General features: G+C 38.3%; 1 protein-coding gene across 2 annotated transcripts; it reads left to right on the forward strand.

The window, feature by feature from the left end:
• Window positions 1-27: 27 nt before the first annotated feature.
• On the forward strand, window positions 28-23,822 carry C18H5orf22 (chromosome 18 C5orf22 homolog). 2 transcript variants are annotated; one of them, XR_016035230.1, is made up of 10 exons: window positions 28-195; window positions 2,525-2,670; window positions 5,410-5,559; window positions 8,269-8,698; window positions 10,795-10,857; window positions 11,309-11,430; window positions 12,790-12,856; window positions 14,800-14,939; window positions 18,725-19,151; window positions 19,272-23,822. XR_016035230.1 is itself a non-coding variant. In XM_055422230.2 (9 exons), exons 1-9 carry the CDS (start codon window positions 115-117, stop codon window positions 18,855-18,857), a joined length of 1,332 nt encoding a protein of 443 aa, XP_055278205.1. In that variant the 5' UTR covers window positions 28-114; the 3' UTR covers window positions 18,858-23,820. The 2 variants fall into 2 exon arrangements, 1 of the variants encoding a protein (XP_055278205.1); XM_055422230.2 differs by having other exon boundaries at window positions 18,725-23,820.
• The last annotated feature ends 1,344 nt before the right edge of the window (window positions 23,823-25,166 follow it).

Genomic DNA, 25,166 nt, shown 5'->3' on the forward strand with positions numbered 1-25,166 from the left:
GAAACCACAACCGGGTGAGCGCGCGTTTACTCCCGGGAGAGGAGGCGGGCAGCAGCTCCGGCTCCTGAGGGAACCTCGGCTCCGGCTTTTTGGGACTCTCAGGCGCACGAAAACATGTGTGAATCCGGGGGACAGCGCGCCCGGCTCCGGCGCTATCCTGAGCTCCCGGTGTGGGTGGTGGAGGATCATCAGGAGGTGAGCGGGCGGCTGACGGGTGCTGGGGCAGGGTCGCGCGAGGACTGAGGAGGCGGCGGAGCCTGGAGGCCAGAGAGAGAACCAGAATCCGAGCGAGTTGCATTGCTTTGGGGAAAACACCAGGACGGCGAGCTTGGAGGAACAGGCGCCGAAGTTTACGCGGCGCTTACTACGAGTCCGGCAACTCACTGAACGCTCGCGGTTTGCCCAAAATCCCACGGCCAAAACTAGTGGCTTCGGGATTCGAACGCGGGCAGTCGTAACTGCAGTAACTCGAGTCCTTAACCTGCTCATAACTAAGGCTTCCTGCTGTCTCCCGGCCTCCCCTTCACATTTCTGTGGTGTCGGTGGGCGGCTTCTGTTGAGAATATGCATTGTCATCTGTGAAATGGGTACAGAGTAGCTCTCAGAGCCGTTAGTATTATTGTGAGTAGTGTGTGCATGAATCTTTTAACACGGCGCTATAAAGACATTTTTCTGTTTTTGTAAAATGGTGCCCACCTCTAGATTTCTGGAAGCCTGCGAGAGTCCCGTGATCGAAGGCTTTCTGTTTTTGATAGCTTTAATAATCCTTAGGAATTCTGTGGATGTTAAAGAGGAACAGGCCGATTCCACATGTGCGGATGAATAAAGATAACAGGAAGGAAATTTGGTTTCTCAGGACCAGGAAGGAAATTTGGTTTCTCAGGACCTAGAGATAGTGTGCATGGGTCTGAGAGCAAGCATGGGGTAGGTAGTGCTTTCAGATTCAATCTTAACTTAGAACTTTAGAGACTGTAACGGAACAAAGAGCCTTACGGAGGACCTAGCCCAGCAACCACCATCCAAAAGGTGTGAGAAAGACGCGGAGACCCAGGGTAGCTTGAACACATCTTTTACACTAGAGTGTGTATTAACCAGCACTTGTTTTTTCTTTTCTTTCCTGAGTACCAGAGCTTGTCTGTTTCCTCAGATTGTTTTTGAGTTTATGATGGGGGCAACATGCCAACAAGAGATGCCGATTAAAGCTTTCAGAGATGTAAATTGGAAGTTTTGAAGAAAAAAATAAATCTTGAGCTGATTCTCTAAACCATTTGCAATAACAAATTTCATATTTTCCTACTTCTTCACAACTTCAGTTCAGTCGCTCAGCCCTGTTTGACTCTTTGCAACACCATGCAGCGCACCAGGCTTCTCTGTCCATCACCAACTCCTGGAGCTTACTCAGATTCATGTCCATGGAGTTGGTGATGCCATCCAGCCATCTCATCCTCAATCGTCCCCTTCTCCCACCTTCAATCTTTCCCAGCATCAAGGTCTTTTCCAGTGAGTCAGTTCTTCCCATCAGGTGGAGTTTCGGCTTCAGCATCAGTCCTTCCAATGAATATTCAGGACACATTTCCTTTAGGATGGACTAGTTGAATCTCCTTGCAGTCCAAGGGACTCTCAAGAGTCTTCTCCAACACCACAGTTCAAAAAGCATCAGTTCTTCAGTGCCCAGCTTTATGGTCCAACTCTCACATCCATATATGACTACTGGAAAAACCATAGACAGACCATTGTCAGCTAAGTAATGTCTCTGCTTTTTACTATACTGTCTAGGTGGTCATAGCTTTTCTTCCAGGGAGCAAGCATCTTTTAATTTCATGGCTGCCGTCACCATCTGCAGTGATTTTGGAGCCCAAGAAAATAGTGTGTCACTGTTTCCATTGTTTGCCCATCTATTTGCCATGAAGTGATGGGACCAGATGCCATGATCTTCGTTTTTTGAATGTTGAGTTTTAAGCCAGCTTTTTCACTCTCCTCTTTCACTTTCATCAAGAGGCTCTTTAGTTCCTCTCCATTTTCTGCCATAAGGGAGGTGTCATCTGCATATCTGAGGTTATTGATATTTCTCCCAGCAGTCTTGATTCCAGCTTGTGCTTCATCCAGCCCAGCATTTCACATGATACTCTGCATTTCATATGATACGCTGCATAGAAGTTAAATAAGCAGGTGACAATATACAGCCTTAACATTCTCCTTTCCCACCAGTCTGTTGTTCCATGTCCAGTTCTAACTGTTGCTTCTTGACCTGCCTAGATTTCTTAGGAGGCAGGTAAGGTGGTCTGATATTCCGGTCTCTTGAAGAATTTTCCACAGCGTGTTGTGATCCACACAGTCAAAGGCTTTGGCATAGTCAATAACGCAGAAGTAGATATTTTTCTGGAACTCTCTTGCTTTTTTTCTTCACAACTTGATGTGCTTCAAATTTTTTGAAGTTATGTTTACCATTGTTTTTCAGCCTGCAGTTGAGTATATACTCATGATTTCAGTGCCAGTTCTGAATGTGTACATGTATCTTTTACAGGTTCTGCCCTTTATATATCGGGCCATTGGCTCAAAGCATCTTCCTGCAAGTAATATAAGTTTTGTGCATTTCGATTCACATCCAGACCTCCTTATTCCTGTGGATATGCCAGCTGACACTGTATTTGATAAGGAAACACTTTTCAGGTAATATGTGATTTTGTTAATGACCTTTTTGTGTGTCTGAAATACACTTTGCAGTATATGATAAGCAGTTAAGAGAAATAGTTTTTGCTAAGCTTGTGAGTTTTGCTTTCGTTTTGTTTGCCTTTTTTATTTTATTTAGAGCAAGTATGGATAAACTTTCTCAACAATCCAGATAGTAAATATTTTTTAATTTATTTTTTAATTGAAGGATAATTGCTTTACAGAATTTTGTTGATTTCTGCCAAACATCAGCATGAATCACCCATAGGTATGCATATGTCCCCTCCCTCTTGCTCTGTCCCATCTCCCTCCCCATCCCACCCTTCTAGATTATCACAGAGCTACTGTTTGAGTTCCGTGAGTCATACAGCAAATTCCTATTGGCTCTCTATTTTACGTATGGTAATGTAAGTTTCCATGCTACTGTCTCTATACATTTCACCTTCTCCTTCCTCCCCAGAAAGTAAATATTTTAGGCTTGCTGACCATATGGTTTCTGTTGTAGCTATGTATTTTTCCCCTTGTGGTGTGAACACAACTGTAAACACTATGTAAACAAGTGTCAGTGGCTGTGTTCCAATAAAACTTTATTTGGAAAAACAGGTGCCCCCAACCAGTGTTTGCCAATCTTTGCCTTAGAATATAGAATTTTAAAAGTAGGAGACTTTGGAAATTATCTGAGCCAATTCTCTCTTCTCCCCTTTAAAAGACTGATATGGAGGCCTACGAAAATGTGTCTTGAACTCATAGTTCAATAATCGTATATGCAATGCATCTTTAATTTGTGTATCCTTTCTTCCGTATTAAATCCCTCCAATCTCCCAATTTATTTTATTTTCAGGTCACAAGTCCTATTGACTTTTGGTTATATAAAACCATAGTCACTGAATGGTGACTTACTAAGCACTCTTCAATGATAAAGTTCCCCGAAATGCTGTCATTGTCTTTTTACTGATGTATTTATTACAGTGTAGCCTGCTCCTACAAAGTAAAAAATTACGAAGCAGTTAATCTCTTGTTATAAAACTAAAATATAGATGCTTGTGTGAATTAATTTTAACCTACTACGTTTCTTTTAGTTGACTCTAAAACTGGCTCAGAACATTCATCTCTAAAGAAATGTAGTAGCCCCACCATTGTCCCTACTTTCTTCTATATTTAGAAGTTTTACATTTTATAAATTGAAAAAAATTATGAAGCAGTTATGATGACTGTACAGTTAGTCATAGAATAATAGTTTTAAAACTTTAATGTTGGGATTTCTGTATACCCTTAAAAATTCTTGAGTTTTTTTTAATGTGGGTTATATTTTGTGATATTTACCATATTTGAAATTAAAACTGAGACATCTAAAATATTCATTCCATGGGGCCTCCCTGGTGATCCTGTGGCTAAGACTCTGAACTAACTCCCAATGCAAGAGGCCAAGTTTGATCCTTAGTCAGGGAACTAGATCCTACATGCTGTAACTAAATAAATAATAAATAAATAAATAAATAATTTTTTAAAATGTTAATTCATTTCTATATAATAGACCTTTATATGTTAGCATAAATATTTTTGTGAAAGACAAACATATTTTCTAAAGCAAAAAAATATCAGGGTAACTAAATTTTTGCAAATCTTTTTTTTTATAATTTTTAAAATTTATTTCTTTTTTAATTGAAGGATAATTGCATTACAGAATTTTGTTGTTTTCTGTCACACCTCAACATTAATCAGCCGTAGTTTGCAGATATTTTTAATACTTGCCTTTATAGAAAACAGCTAAATATTCAAGATTCTCCATTCAGTCTGTTACCATGTATTGTTTTGTTGGAAGTGAATGAATAAAATTCGCAAGTATTTTGATAGCCTTTCCAGCTACTGTGTGTGTTTAGTTGCTCAGGTGTGTCCGACTCTTTACAACCCCGTGGACTGTTGCCTGCCGAGCTCTCTGTCCATGGGGATTCTCCAGGCAAGAATACTGTAGTGGGCTGCCATGCCCTCCTCCAAGGGATCTTCCCAACCCAGGGATCGAACCCAGGTCTCCCGAGTTGCAGGCAGATTCTTTACCATCTGAGCCACCAGGGAAGCCCAGCTAATTGTGAATATTCTTTAATACTGTGCCAAAACTTCACAAATGTTCATTCCTTAAAGCTTAGTTGAAGTGTAGAATCCAGCAATTCACATTCAAGCCTGATCAACTGTGGTTTTATCAGTCAGTCTTCCTTGCAAGAAAAATGGTGTTCAGCTTGCAATTCACTTACAAGTGCTTTCCCTTGAGACAACCATGCTACTTCAAAGTATATTGCAGAAGTGCTTTCAGTGTTCTTCCTGTTTTGCCACACAGATTATTTTAAAATGTATACTCAGGATCAAGATTTAATAAAATCATGAAAGACATTCTCAGGCAAAACTGGATGGGAATGCGGGGCACTGGTGCTTGGTATTGATAAGTTCAGTGACAGCTAGTAGAGTTTGGTGCCTTTGCCTGGATTAATCTTAGAACATCAACCGCCATTGTTTTGTACTGTCAGCATATATGTCAATACAGTGAAAAAGGGAAGTAATGCCTTGGTGTTATTAGGAAAACAGTTTGGTCTAGTGGTCACACTGAGAAGGTCCAGGAAACCCTTCAAGGGCCCTTGGACCCCACTTGGAAACCTGCTGTCTTAAAATATCCTTATGAATGAATTTACATTTGGAAAAACCCACTCACTAACAGTTTTTATGCTTCCTCTCTGTTTTCTCTTCCAGAGAATTAAGTATTGAGAATTGGATTATGCCTGCAGTTTATGCTGGCCATTTTTCTCATGTAGTATGGCTTCATCCCACATGGGCTCAGCAAATCAGAGAGGGCAGGCATCACTTTTTAGTAGGCAAAGACACTTCTACCACAACAATCAGGTAATTTCCTCATATTCATGTGTATGAAAGGGAGTGGATACTTCTATCTTGTTTTGGAATCCCTGTAATAACTTATAAGTATCTCTACATACAATTGGGGTCAGATTAGCCCTCAACTTTTACAAAAGAGTTTTTGAAACACCAGGAACAAGTTTTCCAGTCTCTTAACCTTTTTCATGCACCGTTTGTATTTTGTTGCTGGTCAAGTTGATTTTTTAATAAAATGATCTTCATCCTCTGGAACCTTGGCTCTGTTGATAACTAACTCCATTAAATCATCGATGTACCTTATAGAAATGTATTTAGAAATATATTTTATTATTTCCTTCCAATGTAAATGTTGTTGGTTGAATTTAACAATTAGCATTGAAAAAGCAAAATTATCTCACTTTGATTTTTTAAATAAATTCAAGGGCTTAAAAGTCAATTCAGCATTTTAATTTTACCAATATGATTAGCTTTTGATAATTATTTAAATTAAATAACAGCATCCTTTGACTTGAGTTACATGCACAACTATTTCTGTTGTGTAAGCTGTTTAACCAGTGTTTTGTGTATCTCCTGATACTCTAATATCTTTAGAAATACCAGAATGTTCTTGACTTTCTAAATTCTCTTGTTATGGAGTGAATATTTTAAGCAGTGGAATCATAACTTCTAGAACCTGGAGGATAGTAGGACGAAATGGTAATACATTGAAAATGAAATGCAGTCTTTCTTAATGAAAATGATACTTTTTATTTGATTTATTTATCTGATTTATTCTTAATGATATTGATAATAAAAGTTATACATAATACTGGCTTATATGAAATAGTGTTAGGGTTTTTATTGAGTACTTCAGTGAGTAGGCCTTATTTAACCTGTAACAGGTTTCTGCAAAGTCAGATCTCAGCAATCTGAAACAGACATGAAACTCAATGTGTAATAATAATATTAGAATGATGTTGATTATCATGATTTTAGTTAATCCTGCAAGTAAAAATTTATGAAAGAGACACATATATAGATATGCAGCTTGAGATGTATGTGTGTGTGTATACAGATATGAACAAAGTAAGATATTCCTTGCTGCTGCTGCTAAGTTGCTTCAGTTGTGTCCAACTCTGTGCGACCCCATAGACGGCAGCCCACCAGGCTCTCCCATCCCTGGGATTCTCCAGGCAAGAATACTGGAGTGGGTTGCCATTTCCTTCTCCAGTGCATAAAAGTGAAAGTGAAGTCGCTCAGTCATGTCCTACTCTTAGCGACCCCATGGACTACAGCCCACCAGCCTCCTCCGTCCCTGGCATTTTCCTTATTAAAGAAAAATACCCATTTAGGTTGGTGGATATAGCATTTGTCTTTCTTAGGGTGGTACATGCATGCTAAATCACCTTAGTCGTGTCCAACTCATTGCAGCCCTATGGACTATAGTCCACCAGGCTCCTCTGTCCAAGGGATTCTCCAGACAAGAATACTGGAGTGGGTTGCCATACCCGTCTCCAGGGGATTCTTCCAACTCACGGATAGAACCCATGTGTCTTATGGCTCCTGCATTGGCAGGCATGTTATTTACTACTAGCCCCACCTGGGAATCTTAGGGTGGTACAGTTATTAATAAGCTTGGATATTGGTTTTATTATATCATTAATTTTTTTTAGAAAGTTATATCTTTTAAATATAAGGCAGTATATGCTGAAGAGGGGTGGATGAGAAATAAATATTAATACCATCATTTTAAATTGGATAGGTCCTACCCCTGGAAGAACCATTTGGTGTCATTGTTCAAAGTACTTACCAAGGCATAATACAGTTGAAAAGCTAAGAACATGCTGATATGTCTAAAATCAAAAATCTGTAACTTGTGAAATGCTGCACAAGATTGTTTTAAGTTGCTTTACATATTAAAATATAGTTATATGAAATTTATTAAAGCTTTGAAATATGTCAGAGGGAGTTTCTACCAAGAGATATTATTTCCAGGTATAATTTTTCTCTCAAGTGATTTTTTTGGACGCAGTTCCACTTGGTATGACAGAGATCTAAAGCACTGGCTAAACAGGATCTTTCATTTCTCTTCTCCAGTTAGAGTTGACCATGTGCAGTCCAGGGCCAATATGGCAGCCCTACAGTTAAACCCCAGATAATTTCTTTTTGCTCCACCTTCTCTACAGTGTGGCCTCTGAACTCAGAGTCCAAGCGGGGTTTGCTGCTAGCATGTTCACATGCCAGTCAGTGGGGAGCGGAGAGCAAGGCTCTCTACGCTTCTCTTCCACTCACGGCTTTTAGGCAGAACTGAGTCAGCTGGTCACACCTAGCTGAACGATGCGTGAGCACGTGCTCAGTCGCTTCAGTTGTGCCCAACCCTTTGCGACCCCATGGATTATACTGTCCATGGAATTTTCCAAGCAGGAATACTGGAGTGGGTTGCCATTTCCTAATCCAGGGGATCAAACCCTGACCCAGGGATCGAACCCAGGTCTCCCACATTGCAGGCAGATTCTTTACCATCTGAGCCACCTAGCTGCACAATAGGCTACAAAATATGGTCTTTGGGCAGTTGTGTGCCTAGCTGGAAATTTGAGAACCCTGTTTCCAGAAATTGCAAATATTAGAGACAGCTTTCAGTTTTTGTCAAATATGTCCATTTTTGTATTTCTGAAATTCTATATGTTGCCGGCTAATTTGTCCACTTGTCTTGAAAGTAATTTTTTTCCTCTAATCCAGGGTTACAAGTACAGATCATTACTTCCTAAGTGATGGTCTTTATGTAACTGAAGACCTGCTGGAGAACCCAAAACCTTTACAGTTGGATGTAATTATGGTAAAACCTTATAAACTCTGTCATAGTCAAGGAGAAAATGATGCAGTGTCTTCTGCTAAGAAGCCAAAGCTAGCCCTGGAGGACTCAGAGAACACTGCCTCTACTAATGGTGACTCTTGTTCAGAAGGACTGGAAAAGGACACAGTGATACAGAGAAGGGACCACACTTGTCTACAACCATCATGTTCCTGTTCTTCTGAAAGCCAGGAATGCCAGACTGCAGTTAGCACTGGAGAGATTCTGGAAATTTTAGAGAAAAGGGATGCATTTGTTTTAGATATTGACTTAGATTTTTTTTCAGTCAAGAATCCCTTCAAAGAAATGTTCACTCAGGTAAATGTGGTGTTTTAAAAATGTGCAATCAAAATCCAGATATAACTTTGGATTTCCCCGAAATATAACTGATAGCTTGCTGATGATCAGAGCCTTACTGATAATGTAAACAGTAAATTAACACATATTTTGTGTATTATATGTATCATATACTGTGTTCTTATAATAAGGTAGAAAAACATTGAGAAAATCATAAGGAAAATACATTTACAGTACTGTACTGTATTTATCAATACTATACATTTATGTCGTGTTTAAAGATGAACCTATATCAATATGTCTTATATGATATAAAACACTGCTACATATATTGCTAACACCAGATGTCAAAGATGAAAAGATGTGATAAAGTCATTTATTTACAGTTATAGTGATTCATACATTGATAACGAGGAAGCAGCAATGTGATTGCTTTAGGTAGCCTAATATAATCAATACAATTACTTCACAGTAGCCTAGCCTGTACACTAATGAATGAATCGTTAAAAAATTTTATAGCATATTATAGTCATAATACAGTATTGGAAATGTTGTTATATATTTTTCAGTACCACTTACCTACGATAAGTTGATATGCAATTTCTCCAGTTAGAGAGGCATGTATTCTTTAAAATATAATTCTTTGAAAGCAAAGTTATAAACAATAGGAAAACTAACATATTATTAATTTTATATTAAATATCATTCATCTTATGCCTTTGTAAGGATAGGTTAGTATCTATATACATTTTATTCACTCATGACATGCCTAACTTTTTAATTGTTTCAGTATTTCTGGGCTGTACAGTTGGTCTGCAGGTTTTTTTTTTTAAATTGTTGTGAAGCTCCAAAATCTTTTCCTCTATACTGAAAAATATCCATGTATAAATGGTCCTGTGTAGTTCAAACCCATGTTGTTCAGAGGGCAACTGTAGAGTAATCTGGAGCAAGAGTATGGGGACCTTGAGTGCCCTCCCAACTTGCAAATAAGAGAGAAATTTTGCCCTCTGTTTCTTTTCCTACTGTTCTGAATGTACCAGTAACTATAAATTCCAGCGTTCAGAATTATAAAATGACTTTAGAGATATTTAGAAAACGTGAGAATGGGCATACCTGGAAGCTAAAAAACCTGACTTTATGAGTTTATCCTACAAGTATACTCACCAAATATTTGTAATGGGAATTTCTAGACGGTTACATAAGTGACTTAATGGCAGTTACTTCTTTTCCAGGGCTATAAGGAAACCTGGGAAAGTGGGAATTTTGTGTCCTTTATACCCTTTGGTGCTGTTGAACTTTCTGAAGAGCATGTATTATACTTTATAATGTAATAACTGTTTTTTTAAAAAGAACATGTTTGGTGGTCAGAAAGATTTAAATTCTGTTTGTTACTTGTACTGCTTATTAGCTGCATGATCTTGGAAAAGTTACTTAACCTTTCAGATCCATGGTTACTTCAAGTATAAAATCAAAATAATAATCATACCCAATCAAAGAATAGTTATATGAGGATAGTGCACAGCACTGTGCTTAAGGAATTTTAGATCTTGCCTATAGACCCTTCCTGACAATGTTCCTAAGTAGAGCCAGGTAGAAGACCTACCTCTAATGGGGCTGCCTGGCTGTGCTAAATGAGGACAAACATTCTCCTGCAAAATCCTCCCATTGTATCTCTGTACTCTGGCATTCTCCCCTGTGGAAAGTTTTGTTTTGTTGTTAACAAAGATACATATATTTCCTGAACACTTGATCTTAGCCAAAAGGCTGAGAAGTGATTATATTTCCTATACATAGCTAAAATCTGTTTAGATGCTAGTATGTATCCATTTATAGAGTAGAACAGTATTAGAAATATTTTCATTCATTACCTATTAGCCATTAAGTCTTCTTCCATAATTAATTTTTATGCATTGTTGTCATGCCCAGATGAATAGTTACCCTAAAGAAGGGATAATATTTACAGTGAAATAATGAATTACATTATTCCCTGATTTCCTAGACTTACCTTTAAATGATTATCTAAGATATTCTTGTATAAGTGTCATTTTTTACTTAAAGTGTATCATTGAAAAATGAATCTTTTTTCTACTATATGGATTCTTTGTTTTGTTTTCCAGGAGGAATACAAAATCTTACAAGAGCTGTACCAATTTAAAAAGCCTGGAAGCAACCTGACAGAGGTATCCTTTGTTTCTTTTGGGTTTGTCTAAAGGGCTTCCCTTTAGCTGTAAAGAATCTGCCTGCCAGTGCAGGAGACGCAGGTTCTATCCCTGGGTCCACAAGATCCCCTGGAGAAGGGAATGGCAACCCACTCCAGTTATTCTTGCCTGGGAAATCCCATGGACAGAGGAACCTGGCTTGCTACAGTCCAGGGCATTGCAAAAGAGCTGGACGCAACTTGGTGACTAAACAACAGCAACAACCTATCACATAGCTAATAATATCTTACATGATATTAGAGTATTCTTAAACAACGGCCCCAAATCTTGATCTGTGTTTCTTGGGGAAACCCATGGTTAGTACTTGAAAATCATGTGTTAGCTGATTGAATTGAAATTTTCATTGTAATGGGATTTCACTTATTTTTTGAAAGAGTAACTGTATAACCTCAGCTTTTCAATGTGCTTAAAGGAAGATTTGGTAGATTGTGTTGATAATCGAATTCATCAATTAGAAGATTTAGAAGCTGCTTTTGCTGATTTGTGTGATGGCGATGATGAAGAAACTGTACAGAAATGGGCTTCAAACCCTGGGTAAGACTCTCAAATATTTTTTTTCTTCAACTCTACTGTATTTTAGTCCTAGATAAATTGCTAAATTTGCTAGATAAATTGCTTTTTAAAAATTCGTATCTTTTGATATGTGTATTACCTATTAAAAATATTCAGTGCAATTTTCACTTTAAAATAAAATGTTCAGAAACATCCCTGAAATATAAATATCATGGAAATTTATTGTCATTAAGAAAAGCAGTGGTATGGAAGAATAAACCAGCATAATATTAATCATATCAGTAACTACTAATTAGGCACTTTAACATGTTAGTTTTTTCTCTTTAGTAGAGGGAACTATATCTAAAAATGATTCCCCCCTCTGAAATTATGTTGGAAGAGGGAGAGATAGAAATAAGTCTCAGAACATGATTCTCCCCGGAAATATTTTGTGTACCTACTATTTTGTGATTTTGTGAAGTCTCAAGCCAAACTTAAGCTTAAATCAAACAAAACAGACAACTTTAGAATCTAGCCCACAGATGGAGCCACCTTCCACTGAAACCCACCCATCTGCTGAGCACACTTAGCTCTTCACCACCTGCAGGCAGTTCTGTCACAGACCTGAAGAAAAAACAAGCAAAGGAAAAGTAAGACAGCAAGAAGAGTCTCCCCAAACTTAGCATGCCCCCCAAAGGATCATACCCTCAGCATGAACAAGTCTTCACTGTTCCTAAGGAAGTAGAAGAGGTGAGTGACTAGGGTCCAGAACTCCAGAAAGTGTCATTAATAAGGAGGAAGTAACAGGATCAGTGGGTAGACAGGCCTCCATACCTCCATTTTTGTTTACTTTTTCCCTCCCAGCAGATGAGTGGGTATTGGTAGAGGAGGCATTAAAATACTCAAAACATTAATTAATAAAGGCTTCCAAAGAGTTCCACCTATATTAAATAACTTAAAAGCACCATTGTTATTATATCAAATGGAATAGAACTTTACCGGTTATAATTGTATATGTCAATAAATATGTCCTGAATTTTTTTCTCAACTTTTGGGAAATTATCTTTTTTCATCATGGTATGCTAAAGGCACTTAGTTTCACTGCTGATCAAAATAATTTTTAAAGTCATAGTAGAATTTTCATTCTTAAAGAGGAAAATGTCAGTTTCCTGAGTGCTAATTTTCAATCTTTAATACAATCTGTAATCTTTTAAGTAAGAAAACAGCAAGGAACATTTATTTCTTAATATCTTAAGACGATATTTGAACAACTCTTATCTTTCATTTCCAAAACATCATATAAAACATTGTTAATGGTAAATTTTAAGGGTAATGTATCATTTACTACTGTCATTTTAGTTGAGGTGGTGTAATGTTTAATTGAGAGGTGCTTTTTTCCAGAATGGAATTACTAGTCCCACTGGTACAGAGTTTGAAAAAACGGATGGAAGCACCGGACTATGAAATGGTAAATGTTTATATTGAAGGATAAACTGACCCTTTAGGAAAGGCATTTTGTGGCTAGAAAAATGTGCCCTCTGTTACAGTGATTCACTTTTATTTGTATTCCTGGAAAGTATGAATTTACGTTTTTTTGGTGTGGAAAAAAATATATACTTTTTCAAAGCCAGAATACTGGAAAAGCTTTCCAGGAAAAACGTGCTTTTGCTAATTTTATGTATGAAGCAAAAGTGCTGTTGACTTTTTACACTTGATCTTAGCCAAAAGGCTGAAAAGTGATGCTGTGGACTTTTTAATTTTGTCTGTGATCAGCTATCCCCTTGCCAGAGAAAAGGAAGTATACAATTTCTAAATTTGCTCATTCTTTATTCATTCGTTTTTATACTCCTTTCACACTTCTTTCTTTCCTCTCTGAAAACTTTTCTGGTTAAAAAACCAAACAGACAAAAGAAGGCATTGTGGCCAGCACATCTTAACTATATTAGCTGTATAACTTTGTTTGCACAGCAAATCTGAATACTATTTTAAAAGAAGATGCCCTTGATGGTAATTTCTTTATTTTTATATAATTTTTGCAATATCTGAATATAAATTTTCTCATTTGAAATTCAGGTCCCCTTCTCTCAATTTTTGCGCCAGAACTGAGACCACAAGTTCTTCTTCTTTTACCTGTAGTGTTTATTTAATAAATTGTGGTTTTACTTCAGTGTTTTATTTAGTTGTGGTATATAATCAAACCACCTTATTTGAACTGAAGTTTATGTATTGATTTAATGCTAGTTTTGTAAGAACAGAAAATACTAGCAAAAGACTATTTGGTTAAATCAGAGCTAACTCAAAGTTCATCCTTTTTATTTAATGACAAATTTTAAAAATGATAGAAGACTCTTAGGGTTTAAAAGTGCTTTGAGCTCATATGATATTATTGAAAGTATCTTCATGCAGGTCTACTTTAGTCATTACTTTGCATCTGAGTTTTCTGGTGAGGGGGCAAGAGTTTTGTACATTGTTGAGAAAAAAGATGGCATAGCCTGGTAGCAGATTATGTAGCCAGATGCAATGTACCCATAGCTGCAGGATTAAAACACTAAGTGTTTTGATCATTTTAGTAGAAAAGAACATGCAGAATCTCTCTTTTTAGTGTATTGACCAATCATTGCCAGTTAAATCTTTAATGTGTATCCAGAGCCTCCAGTAATATAGTAAATTAGTGGCTTTTTTCCATGCTTTGCACTTATGTACCCTAGGCAAAACTATAATATATTTGAATTCCAGTTTTTAAAACCTTTAAGCAGGGGCTGCAAAATGTCAGTTTGTGGGCCATTTCTTGCTCTCAGGCATATTTAGTTTAGTGCTAAGACTGAAACACCAGTCATTTACATTTAAAACACATGTATATCAATATATATGGTTATACATAAAGCATACACAAGAAACTCAAAACAGTAGGTTCAGTAAGGTAGGAGAAAGACTTTCAAAAAAAAAAAAATTAAAAAAAAAAAGACTTTCATCTTGTATCCTCTTGAAGCTTTAAATGTAGTAATGTTGCATGTATTTAAAAAGTAAAATAATTTCCTGAAAGAAAGGAGATGTGAGAATAGTATGTATAGACTTAAACCAGTTTTTAGAATCTAAGTAAAATGAATAACCTGATAGAAAATGTAAATTGTCAAAACAGACTCAAGTAAAGACAGAAGCAGAGTGAATCTACAATCATAAAATAAATTTTAAAATTGTTCCTAGAAAAGGCATCAGACCCAAACAGGTGTACAGGCCAGTTCTTCCAAAACATCAGAGAATAGATAACTTCTGTGGCATGGGAACTGTTAAGGAAAAAGCAATCCTAATCCACAAAAATATTAAAAATTTAGTCAGCAAGGCCATTATTGGTTAATGAGTCTTCTAAAGACAGCAACATTACCATGTAATTTTTAATTGTCTTATTTTCAGGTTCACCAGGCTGGTCTAACCTGTGATTATTCAGAACTCCCTCACCATATCAGCACAGAACAAGAAATTGAACATCTTGTTCAGTCTTTGCATACTGTTCTACAAAATTTACCAAAACCTACTCTAGTGACAATTGCAAGGTAAGTGTAGTAACTTGAATAATGACCCACCAAATATGTCCACGACTGAGCGACTTCACTTTCACTTTTCACTTTCACACATTGGAGAAGGAAATGGCAACCCACTCCAGTGTTTTTGCCTGGAGAATCCCAGGGACGGGGGACCCTGGTGGGCTTCTGTCTATGGGGTCACACAGAGTCAGACACGACTGAAGTGACGCAGCAGCAGCAGCAAATATGTCCACGTCCTAATCTCCAGAACTTACGAGTATGGTGCCTTAAATGGCAAAAGAGACTTTGCAGATATGACTAACTTAAGGATCTTGAGAATGAAAAGACTATCCTGGATTACCTGGGTGAACCCAGTGTAATCACAAAGGTTTTAATAGGAAAAAGACAGGAAGGTCAGAATGAGAGACTGGAGGATGTTAGACTGTGGACTTTGAAGATGGGGTTTGAACTGAAGAGTGTGGGCAGCCTCTGGAAGCTGGAGAGGCAGGGAAGCAGATTTTGTCCCTAGAGCCTAGAGAAGAAATACAGCCCTGCCAGCACCTTTGTTTTAGGACTTCTGACCTCTAACAGAACTATAAGATGATAAATTTGTTTTACTCTAAGCCACTAAGTTTGTGGTGATTTGTTACAGTGGCAGTAGGAAATTAAGTCTCCATAGATGAATCTAATGATTACTAATATAATAGTTCTTACCAACTTTTTACCTACTCAGCTCAAAATTCAAGTGTTATATTTTCTCTTTTCTATTGGTGGTGACTGGCAAACAGCATACAATTCCTGTTATCTTGTCTTTGAAGTTGGTGGTATTCAGTTGAACATAAGAAATTCCAATATCTGTGTCCTACAGATAAATATTTAGCTGCTGCCATGTTTTACGTTTGAATGTATAAATGTGCTGAATAGTTACAGCAGATTAATAAAAATTTCTGTGTTAATCTTTGGACTCATTCTGCATGGAACTGTTTCTAAAATAATACTTTAATGTTCAGGCAAGTTATATTTACATATTTTATGACAAGTTTTTTGTGACTCTCTTTACCATTCTGAATGAATTCATAAATAATCTAATCTGCATACACATAGGGCTTCCCTGATAGCTCTCAGTTGGTAAATAATCTGCCTGCAGTGCAGGAGACCCCAGTTTGATTCCTGGGTCAGGAAGATCTACTGGAGAAGGGATAGGCTACCCACTCCAGTATTCTTGGGCCTCCCTTGTAGCTCAGCTGGTAAAGAATCCGCCTGCAATGCCAGAGACCTGGGTACAGTCCCTAGATTGGAAAGATTGGAGAAGGGAAAGGCTATTCCAATATTCTGGCCTAGAGAATTCCATTTACCATACAGTCCATGGGGTTGCAAAGAGTCAGACACAACTGAGCGACTTTCACTTTCTTTCACATACACATGTAATTTGGCAATGGCAACCTACTCCAGTACTCTTGCCTGGAAAATCCCATGGACAGAGGAGCCTGGGAGGCTGCAGTCCACGGGGTCGCTAAGAGTCAGACACGACTGAGCGACTTCACTTTCACTTTTCACTTTCATGGATTGGAGAAGGAAACGGCAACCCACTCCAGTATTCTTGCCTGGAGAATCCCAGGGATGGGGGAGCCTGGTGGGCTGCTGTCTATGGGGTCGCACAGAGTCGGACACGACTGAAGTGACTTAACAGCAGCAGCAGTAGATAGCATATACAATGTGTAGATGATGTAATTGTCTTAGTCCGTTCTGGCTGCAATAACAAAAATACCTTAGACCAAGTAGCTTATAAACAACGGATATTTCTCACAGTCCTGTAGACTAGGAAGTCCAAGATGAGAGTACCAGCAGAATCGCTGTCTGGTGAGAACCTGCTTCCTGATTCATAGACAGCCATCTTCTCTCTGTAACCTCACATAGAAGGAAGGGGTGAAGATGCTCTCTGGAGTCTGAATAATAAAGGTATTAATCTCATTCGTGAGGATTCCACCCTCTGACCTGATCACCGTCCAAAGACCCCCCACCTCCAAATATCACATTGGAATTAGATTTCAACACAGGAATTTGGGGGGCACATAAACATTTAGCTTATAGCAATAACCTACCTACACATATAACTTAAATATACATATATTAAATATATACACACAAATAATAGCATAAAGGAGAAAAGAGAGTAATTGATGATAAAATAATACATATTAAAATGCCACACCAAACTGGAATCTTTACAAAGAGTCACTTGTTAAAAATGCAGACAGATCCAGCCAGTTGTGTTGCCCAAATACCGTGAATAGCACTGCTATAGTAACACGGTTATTCTAGTCACAGCAAGCTCTTGATAAAGTTCTGAACTTAAAGTCTATAATCTTTCCTCAGTTCACAGAGTATCTGCATTCCTGGAAAATTTAGTTTAATCCATTTCAAAAATACAGCAGACTATTTGTAGAAGACTATTAAAAATAGGCTCAAAAAATTAAAACCAAATTTTTCTCTTATTTAAGTGCTCCATGGACTTTGGAAACTGCAGGACACAGGAAAATTCATATTGCAGTAGTATCCTACATATTGCAAACACTCACAGTATGCAGACCCTCTCTCCTAATTGTTATTGTGACAAAAATTTACCTGCAGATTTCCAAAACTCCCTCCTGGGGGTTGCTCCCATCAAGAGTTACTCTAGTACTGTTTTCAAGAAGCCAGAAATCTGTGTGAAAGTATCAAAGTGTCCCTTATTTGTTAAGGCTAATAAATTAAGCTTTTACATATCATGCTTTCTTCAATCTCTTTATCCATATGTATGTGTTAATATTTAATAATTTAAAATTGCTCTGTATCATTTATCATGTGTCATATGTTTACATCAAGCCTCAGATATAGCCTAATCACCATAGAATGAAATGAGCTCATCAGAAGTCTTACAGATTATTTCTTTAGGTCTAAAATACTGAATAAGGAGTAGGCTAGATAACTAATTTCATTTCCTTCTGTAAACATTCCCATGCCATTTTCCAATCTAGTGGAATTTCCAATGGCTTTCCTCTCCCTAGTCCAGAACCAGGAGGCACTGATGAAATCATTTTAGATATTAACCCAGCTAAAATTGTCAGCAACATTGTTACTGGCTGGTATCACCCAAATTGTAGTCAGTGATTCTAGAAAGACTCAAAATAACAGATTCCTGCCCCATACCTCTTTGCTCTTTCCTCCTTAATACTACCTAGGAGAGTAATCCCAACACCAGCACATCCACACATTTCATTTTGGATGATCTTGTACACTTGTGTGTTGAGCAGATTATTTATAGAGGCAGAACCCTTTTATCAGTTGGAAAGCCTCTACCCTCATAATTTCTATCTTGTTTGTACACATAATAAAAGAACATGAAACATGATGCCTAGTCACATATAATTAGCACCAGTGTTCCCAAGCAACATCTCCCTCTCATGGAAACAAGGGCCTAGTATTAAGCACTGGGGCTTTGGAAATGTGCTTGTTGAATCCCATCACCAGCATATACCAGTGTGTGACCCGTGCAGGTTAATCCTTCTCTGTTTGACTCCTTTAAAGGGATGGTAAACGTATCTATTTCATAGAGTTGCTGAGAAGGTTAAAGAACATAATACATGTAATGCACCTGACATATCGTAAAGGTTTAGTGGCTTTCAACTATTATTATTCCAGAATTCAATACAGCTTCATTTTTACTTTACATTGAATTCAACACACACAGGCTTTTCCTCACTTCCCAGTATGATCTCATTCTACTTATGGATATTTTTCTTTTCTTTCCTTTCTGTTTCTCTTCTTGGTTCCAGGTCAAGTCTGGATGATTACTGTCCTTCTGAGCAAGTTGAAACCATTCAAGAAAAAGTCCTCAGTGTGCTTCGCTCCCTCTATGGGACTCTAGACATTCACCTGGTGTATTCAACAGAGTCTACTGCATCTTGAAGCATCACAGCACTAGGCTACTGTTACAGCTTGATGTAGTAACGGGGTTTTCGTTAACTTATTTTCACATGAGTCTTCCAGAGAATACCTTAATATTACTGAATAACTTTCCATTTAAAAATTTTCAGGTATTTTGAATCTCCAAACAGATATCACCAGTTGTTGAATGGTGGCAATTTTTTTGGCATCAGGCTTCCCCCAAGTGATGGATCTGATGTTCATCTTTCTTCCTGTCCATCACTGTCATCTTCACTTTTGTGATGGGTTTTTCCTCTTTTCCCCTCTTCGCTTTAGGTTGGTTGGACTATATGAGATTCATTCGTTCAGCCAACTGACATTTTTTGAACTCATACATGTGCCGGTCATAATTTACTGCTAATTATATGGTTTCCTCTTTTCCCCTCTTCGCTTTAGGTCGGTTGGACTATATGAGATTCATTCGTTCAGCCAACTGACATTTTTTGAACTCATACATGTGCCGGTCATAATTTACTGCTAATTATATGGTTACAAACAGAATAGACAAGGCCCCTGCCCTCCTGGTGGAAAGCTAAGAAACATATTCAGGATTGTGAGACATGTTATGAAGGAGAACCACAAACATGTTTAAGTGTACTATTAGTACTCAGGGCATCCTGGCCTTACAGGAAGGTAACATTCTCAAAAGCTACTACCAAAAAAAAGTAAATTTGCCAGTCCATAAATATTTCCAGGATTTAGGATTCTGGCCCAGCTCTTACGGAATGCTTTCAACATTGTTGGTATTAAGGAGGCCTATTTAAGTAAATTCAATCAAACAAAAAGTAACTTTCCTTTGCTAATCAATAAAATCCCCCAGGGTTTTTATTCTTCCAGATGGTAAGTATGGGAGTCAAATATCCTTATAGTTCCTAAGTGCCACTTTATTGGCAGTCTTGGTTGATAATTTTTTCAAATAAACCAGCTTTTTATGTAAATAGTAGAGAAAAACTTAAGTCCTTGATTCTGATATCATAAATACCCAAGGATGTAACTGCCTTCCACCAGCCTATCCATGAGTAAGAGAGCCTACCTAAACTACTCTTGATCATGAAACTTTTCATTTACATAATTTGCCAACATCTTCCTCTCTTCAGTATTCCCCATGTTCAGTAATCATTTTTTAACTGCCTACTCGGTTTCCTTTAAAAAGTAGGATGTCACTTACAGAAAAAAACCCATCCAGTCCTCACTTTTAGCACAGCAGTCATTTTCATTTTTGTACGTATCTTTCAGGACTTCACAGCTGTTTCTGTTGAGTTGCATGTAGCTGAAATTGCAGTGTTTCCTAACTTAATACCCAAGGTCATGTTGCCATTGCCACTCAGTAGATGGCACCAGATCCCCTTTTTCCAATAATTGTATTTTACAGCGAACCTTTCTTGTCCCTAAGTTGATTTCCCAAGACTGATAAGTATAAGTGTTTATTTCTGTTGTGAAAAGCAAAGCAAAGTGATTTAGCCTTCCATTTTGATAGAACATTGTATGCCAGAAAGTGTAATTTCCCTGTAAAATCAGAATTGCAAAAAGTGCTATTTATTTTTCAGTGTTGAAAACATTTTATTACAGTTCTGTAAGTGAGGTTGCTTTTATAAGTAAATTATTTTGCCTGCTCAAATAAAAAGTGTGTTAAAATTTTAAAGATTTAAAACCAAACTATAGAACTAATTAATCATATTTGGTCTTGGGGTTTTCGTAGCATTGATCTTGTAAGTCTGGCTTAGTAGTCATTTATTATGGGTCCCATGAACTCAGATGATGTTCATCATTGTTTTTAACTCAGGTAGAATGAAAGGGCATCAGTTTCCTTTTTAAGAACATTCACATTGTTCTCATGCTCTGTAATTCTCTTTGAAGAATAAAATTCAGTTCCTACTTGTTAAGTGGAACCAACTTAGTAAATTATGTCTCTGCACATTTCAGATAGGAAGGTACTTAGTTTATCAAGACATCCATCATTTCTATTCTAAGTACCAATGAGGAATACCACAATACAGTGCTTTGAATTATGTACGAATATCACTCAAGCATGGAATTTTCAGCAGCTTTTTGAAAAATGTGACTTAAATGTTAGATTAGGCCATAACTTTGGTAACTGACATGTATATATTTCCCAGTATCTAGGGGGACAGTTTTTTGTAGACGTCTTATCTTTGTCTTCTAGGTTCCCAGGAAACTTAGTCAAAGGCCTTCACTCTTTATATGATGTTCTCTCCAGATCTTCATTTTAGTAGTAGTGGCCCCAGATAGCTGACAGTAATGCATCACACTGAAAATAGTTTATAGTATATTTCTTAGTATAAGATTTCTCATTTACCAAACTTAATAGAAAGCACTTTCATAAAACTTAGGAAATTTTTGTTAGACATCTTTCAGAAATGCTCAAGATACCTGAGGATCATGTGTGAAAATACTCACTATGGGACTGACTGTACTGCACCACCTGATCGTCCTGCATTGCAGCACTCTCTTGAAATGCTTGTTTGTGAACTAACTCCTGGTCACCATCATCTGTGGTTTTATAGATCTAGCTGCCCTCATGGAATTCGAAACGTCAGTGCCTTCTTTTCCTTTATTCTCGTTTGAGTTCAACAAATGAAGTTAGAGTGACTACAAACGTTTCTGTGGACTGTGATTCTTAGGAGAGAATTCTCTGAACAGTGAACACTCGGGGCACTCACTGGAAGTGTGTAGCTTGTCATTACAGAGTAGTAAGCTGGCATTCTGTACATTAGTATCTTGTGAGTTCAGTTCCTGTGATTCAGAAGCAAGAGCACGTTTCAGAGGCTGAGGCTGTACAGTTTCACTTCCGTCAAAGACCTTCCCTTTTGACTGGGCAGCCAGCCTCCAGCTCCAGCGTTCCTACCATGTCTGTAACTTCAGACGGCCTTCACCAGCAAGCAGATCTCTGAAGCTGACTGATCAGGCACCAGCACTGTTTAGAAGCCTTCCCACCCTAGTTGATGTGAATCATGCCAAGGTCAAGACAAGAGGTATCATGACTGAAACACAGCACCGTGGTAGGAGTGTCAGCTTCTGAGGGGGTCTGCCTGGCTCCAGTGCCCCCTTCTTCCAGCTGTGTGACCTCAGCCTCAGCTTCCCCTTTACACTGATATCGTGAGAAATAACAGGTATAAAGCCCTTAGCACAAGGGCCATTCAGCAAACATTGGCTTTTATTTGCAAATCCAGTCCTACTTGGAGTATTCTGTGAGGGCTATTCCAGGTCTCAACTCTTCTCATGCTTCCTAAACCCTGGTCTTTTTAAACCCCACCTTAGATTCCACTATATTCCTGTGAATAGTGGAATTTCACTTTGTTTATTCAAAGAAGGCAGGTCCTTGCCCATAGGGAAAAAAGCCCTTAAAGAGGGCTTTAAGCAGAGATACTTAAAACTCTTGTCTTGAATTGGTACAAGCATCCATTTATTCACAGTTGTAAAACTTGTGCAGTTAAGAGGGCCTGGGATATAAAAGCCTGCTGCAGTCTCCCTCTACCCTACGCCTCCTGCTGATGGTAGATAAAGCTAGAATCTGTGGGGCGAAAACTGTGATGGAGACAATGGAAGTTGCTACCCCCAGCCACTTACAAGTTACCTTCATAGAGCCACTTTTGACATTGCTTATTTATTTATAGGTGATGTCCAACGACAAAGCCCCTCATGAACCAACCAGCGCATGACAGGGAGGTGGGAGTAGAGTATCTCCAAGCAGTTCACTGTCGTCTCTAAACCATCCACAAGCATTCCCTTCCTCTGGGCCTCAGCCTTTTGACAGAGCAGCCTCCACTTGTGGAAGGTTAAGGGAAGTGGAATCATTAGAGAAAGGAGGAACGCCTCATATCAGCTTGTAAGCATGCTGTCTTTGAGAGCAAATTGAACAAATGCAGGTATTGATACAGGAACAAATTACTAAGGATTGGGTGTGTTAAACACCTGGGCCCAAAAGAACTACAAGATAATACCCGTAGTCTATAATGATTGTGTCCATAGAATAGCAGTCATAAGCAAAGGAAAGGCAGTCATGTCAGTTTTCCAGCTTCTTTGTGATAAGTTCTTTTATAGATAAACCTGATAACCATGTTCCACAATGCTGGTGTCAACATGACCTAAAAATCCATGTAGTTCGTTACAGGCCATTATCACTGATGAACATAAATGTAAAAATCCTCAACAAAATTCTAACAAACAGAATTGAACAACACATTAAAAAGCTCATACACCATATTCAAGTCAGGTTTATCCCAGGGATGCAAGGATTCTTCAATATACACAAATCAATCATCATGATACACCATATTAATAAATGGAAAGATAAAAACCATATGATCATCTCAATAGATGCAGAAAAAGCATTCAACAAAGTTCATCCATTTATGATAAAAAATGCTTCAAAATGGGCATAGAAGAAATCTACCTCAACTAATAAAGTGGAAGTGAAAGTGAAGTCGTTAATTCGTGTCTGACTGCGACCCCATGGACTGTAGCCTGCCAGGCTCCTCTGTCCATGGGATTTTCCAGGCAATAGTACTGGAGTGGATTGCCATTTCTTTCTCCAGGGGATCTTCCTGACCCAGGGATCGAACCCGGATCTCCCACATTGTGGACAGACGCTTTACCATCTGAGCCACCAGAGAAGTCCTAATAAACTATAGGCTATAAGATATAAGCATTTGAATGCAGAGTTCCAAAGAATAGCAAGGAGAGATAAGAAAGACTTCCTCAGCAATCAATGCAAAGAAATAGAGGAAAACAACAGAATAGGAAAAACAAGAGACCTCTTCAAGAAAATTAGAGATTCCAAGGGAATATTTCATGCAAAGATGGGCTCGATAAAGGACAGAAATTGTATGGACCTAACAGAAGCAGAAGATATTAAGAAGAGGTGGCAGGAATACACAGAAGAACTGTACAAAAAAGATCTTCACGACCAAGATAGTCACGATAATGTGGTCACTGACCTAGAGCCAGACATCTTGGAATGTGAAGTCAAGTGGGCCTTAGAAAGCATCACTACGAACAAAGCTAGTGGAGGTGATGGAATTCCAGTTGAGCTATTTCAAATCTTGAAAGATGACGCTGTGAAAGTGCTGACTCAATATGCCAGCAGATTTGGAAAACTCAGCGCTGGCCACAGGACTGGAAGAGGTCAGTCTTCATTCCAATCCCAAAGAAAGGCAATGCCAAAGAATGCTCAAACTACCGCACAATTGCACTCATCTCACACGCTAGTAAAGTCATGCTCAAAATTCTCCAAGCCAGGCTTCAGCAATATGTGAACCGTGAACTCCCAGATGTTCAAGCAGGTTTTAGAAAAGGTAGAGGCACCAGAGATCCAATTGCCAACATCCGCTGGATCATGGAGAAAGCAAGAGAGTTCCAGAAAAACATCTATTTCTGCTTCATTGACTATGCCAAAGCCTTTGACGGTGTGGATCACAATAAACTGTGGAACATTCTGAAAGAGATGGGAATCCCAGACCACCTGACCTGCCTCTTGAGAAACCTGTATGCAGGTCAGGAAGCAACAGTTAGAACTGGACATGGAACAACAGACTGGTTCCAAATAGGAAAAGGTGTACGTCAAGATTGTATATTGTCACCTTGCTTATTTAACTTATATGCAGAGTACATCATGAGGAATGCTGGGCTGGAAGAAGCACAGGCTGGAATCAAGATTGCTGGGAGAAATATCAATAACCTCAGATATGCAGATGACACTACCCTTATGGCAGAAAGTGAAGAGGAACTCAAAAGCCTCTTGCTGAAAGTGAAAGAGGAGAGTGAAAAGGTTGGCTTGAAGCTCAACATTCAGAAGACAAAGATCATGGCATCTGGTCCCATCACTTCATGGGAAATAGATGGAAAAACAGTAGAAACAGTGTCAGACTTTATTTTTTGGGGCTCCAAAATCACTGCAGATGCTGATTGCAGCCATGAAATTAAAAGACGCTTGCTCCTTGGAAGGAAAGTTATGACTAACCTTGATAGTTTATTAAAGAGCAGAGACATTACTTTGCCAACCAAGGTCCGTCTAGTCAAGGCAATGGTTTTTCCCATGGTCATGTATGGATGTGAGAGTTGGACTGTGAAGAAAGCTGATCGCCGAAGAATCGATGCTTTTGAACTGTGGTGTTGGAGAAGACTCTTGAGAGTCCCTTATACTGCAAGGAGATCCAACCAGTCCATTCTAAAGGAGATCAATCCTGGATGTTCATTGGAGGGACTGATGCTAAAGCTGAAACTGCAATACTTTGGCCACCTCATGCGACGAGTTGACTCACTGGAAAAGAC

The sequence above is a fragment of the Moschus berezovskii genome, chromosome 18, assembly GCF_049115385.1.
Source record: "Moschus berezovskii isolate FMDL1 chromosome 18, NW_MosBer_1.0, whole genome shotgun sequence".
In the NCBI taxonomy this organism is placed as follows: Eukaryota; Metazoa; Chordata; class Mammalia; order Artiodactyla; family Moschidae; genus Moschus; species Moschus berezovskii.

Excerpts from the sequence above, each read along its gene's own strand:
- C18H5orf22 (XM_055422230.2), top strand. The coding sequence starts at position 115 with ATGTGTGAATCCGGGGGACAGCGCGCCCGGCTCCGGCGCTATCCTGAG. Across the intron at positions 196-2,524 it reads TGGTGGAGGATCATCAGGAG|GTTCTGCCCTTTATATATCG; the intron begins GTGAGCGGGCGG and ends TATCTTTTACAG. Across the intron at positions 10,858-11,308 it reads CTGGAAGCAACCTGACAGAG|GAAGATTTGGTAGATTGTGT; the intron begins GTATCCTTTGTT and ends ATGTGCTTAAAG.